General features: G+C 38.9%; 1 protein-coding gene across 2 annotated transcripts in view; it reads left to right on the top strand.

Moving 5' to 3' along the window:
• The window catches only part of mus81 (MUS81 structure-specific endonuclease subunit), a 33,976-nt gene extending 32,290 nt beyond the window's left edge, over window positions 1-1,686 (top strand). For both annotated transcript variants that reach the window (XM_045211768.1, XM_045211767.1), the window contains 2 exons: window positions 1,194-1,277; window positions 1,385-1,686. In XM_045211768.1, coding sequence (XP_045067703.1) covers window positions 1,194-1,277; window positions 1,385-1,451 — 151 coding nt within the window. In that variant the 3' untranslated portion in view covers window positions 1,452-1,686. The remainder of the gene's footprint in view (window positions 1-1,193; window positions 1,278-1,384) is intronic.
• The last annotated feature ends 257 nt before the right edge of the window (window positions 1,687-1,943 follow it).

The raw sequence follows: 1,943 nt of genomic DNA, 5'->3' as shown, positions 1-1,943 counted from the left end.
GACCCCCCTATGGGGAATAGGGTTCCATTTGGTGCCCACCCTATAAAGTGCACTACTTTTGACCAGGACCCCCTATGGGGAATAGGGTTCCATTTGGTGCCCACCCTATAAAGTGCACTACTTTAGACCAGGACCCCCTATGGGGAATAGGGTTCCATTTGGTGCCCACCCTATAAAGTGCACTACTTTAGACCAGGACCCCCTATGGGGAATAGGGTTCCATTTGGTGCCCACCCTATAAAGTGCACTACTTTAGACCAGGACCCCCTATGGGGAATAGGGTTCCATTTGGTGCCCACCCTATAAAGTGCACTACTTTTGACCAGGACCCCCTATGGGGAATAGGGTTCCATTTGGTGCCCACCCTATAAAGTGCACTACTTTAGACCAGGACCCCCTATGGGGAATAGGGTTCCATTTGGTGGCCACCCTATAAAGTGCACTACTTTAGACCAGGACCCCCTATGGGGAATAGGGTTCCATTTGGTGCCCACCTTAATGCTGATGATGTAGTATCTCAGGCTAAAACATGATTCATTGAACCATAGTTTCCCTTCCAGTCATGCAGTTAAGAGTCACAGGACACATTATTCCCTACACCCTGGTCAAAAGTAGTGAACTATACATGTTTACATTTTTAGTCATTTAGCAGACGCTCTTATCCAGAGCCACTTACAGTTAGTGAGTGCATATATTTTTCTTACTGCCCCCCCCATCATTCTATGTAAATAATCATTCTATGTAAATAATCATTCTATGTAAATAATCATTCTATGTAAATAATCATTCTATGTAAATAATCATTCTATGTAAATAATCATTCTATGTAAATAATCATTCAATCACGTGAAAGTCAACGACGGAGTAAAGCTATTTTTTTTTAGGTGGTTTCTTTCTATAAGCGTTTGTCTTTTCAAGAAGAAACTACCTTAAAAAAAATAGCTTTACTCCGTCGTTGACTTTCACGTGATTGAATGATTATTTACATAGAATGATTATTTACATAGAATGATTATTTACATAGAATGATTATTTACATTACATCTGAGTGGTTTCTCCATTGACATAGGTTTGACATTATTATTATATATTATTATTATTATTATATTATGACATAGGTGATAGGGCTGGCTACTTGTGATCTTGTTGACTAGAGATACCAGTCTTTTATCTCTCTCATCTCATCCCTCCAGTCTGTTGAAAGCGTATGAGCAGTGCCCCAGCGACACGGAAAGAGAGAAACTACTCTCCTCTATCCGATATGGAAAACTGAAAAGGTGAGAGAGAGAGAGAGAGAGAGAGAGAGAGAGATTATGAAAATAACGAAAATAACTGCAGGTATTGATTCATTTACCGCTTAATTGTTGGCTCTGTTTGCTTTCAGGAACTTGGGTCCAGCTTTGAGTCGCACAGTCTACCAGCTCTACTGTACGAAAGGAGCACTGTCATAGATTAGGATTACACACACACCTCTACAACGTAGTGTTTAAAATACTTTGTTCCTTTAGTCATTCCCTGCCAATGTAGACTTTTAAAATACATTGTTTTATGTCATTCCCTGTAGACCTGTATGTAAATGCTGCTATTGTTGTGATTTTCGACAATTTTCTAGTGAAGTATTGTTTGAATGAGTTCCAGAAATTATGTTGAAGAATGAATAAAGTGTAGGGTATAGTTTGGAGAATATTATTTGTTATTGTCACTGTTTATAAATGGATTTATTGGCTACCCATCACACTCAGAGAATAAAGATGTTCCAGTTTATCAAATTTAAAACATTTTCTGGTTAAAACAGCCGTAATACACTGAGTATACAAAACATTAAGAACACCTGCTCTTCACATGACAGACTGAACAGGTGAATCCAGGTGAAAGCTATGATCCCTTATTGATGTCACCTGTTAAATCCTCTTCAATCAGTGTAGATGAAGTGAAGGAGACAG

Source organism: Coregonus clupeaformis, chromosome 39, assembly GCF_020615455.1.
Source record: "Coregonus clupeaformis isolate EN_2021a chromosome 39, ASM2061545v1, whole genome shotgun sequence".
NCBI classification, from domain to species: domain Eukaryota; kingdom Metazoa; phylum Chordata; class Actinopteri; order Salmoniformes; family Salmonidae; genus Coregonus; species Coregonus clupeaformis.
Note: the sequence above shows the minus strand (reverse complement) of the source record. Positions and strands in the feature narration are given on the sequence as shown.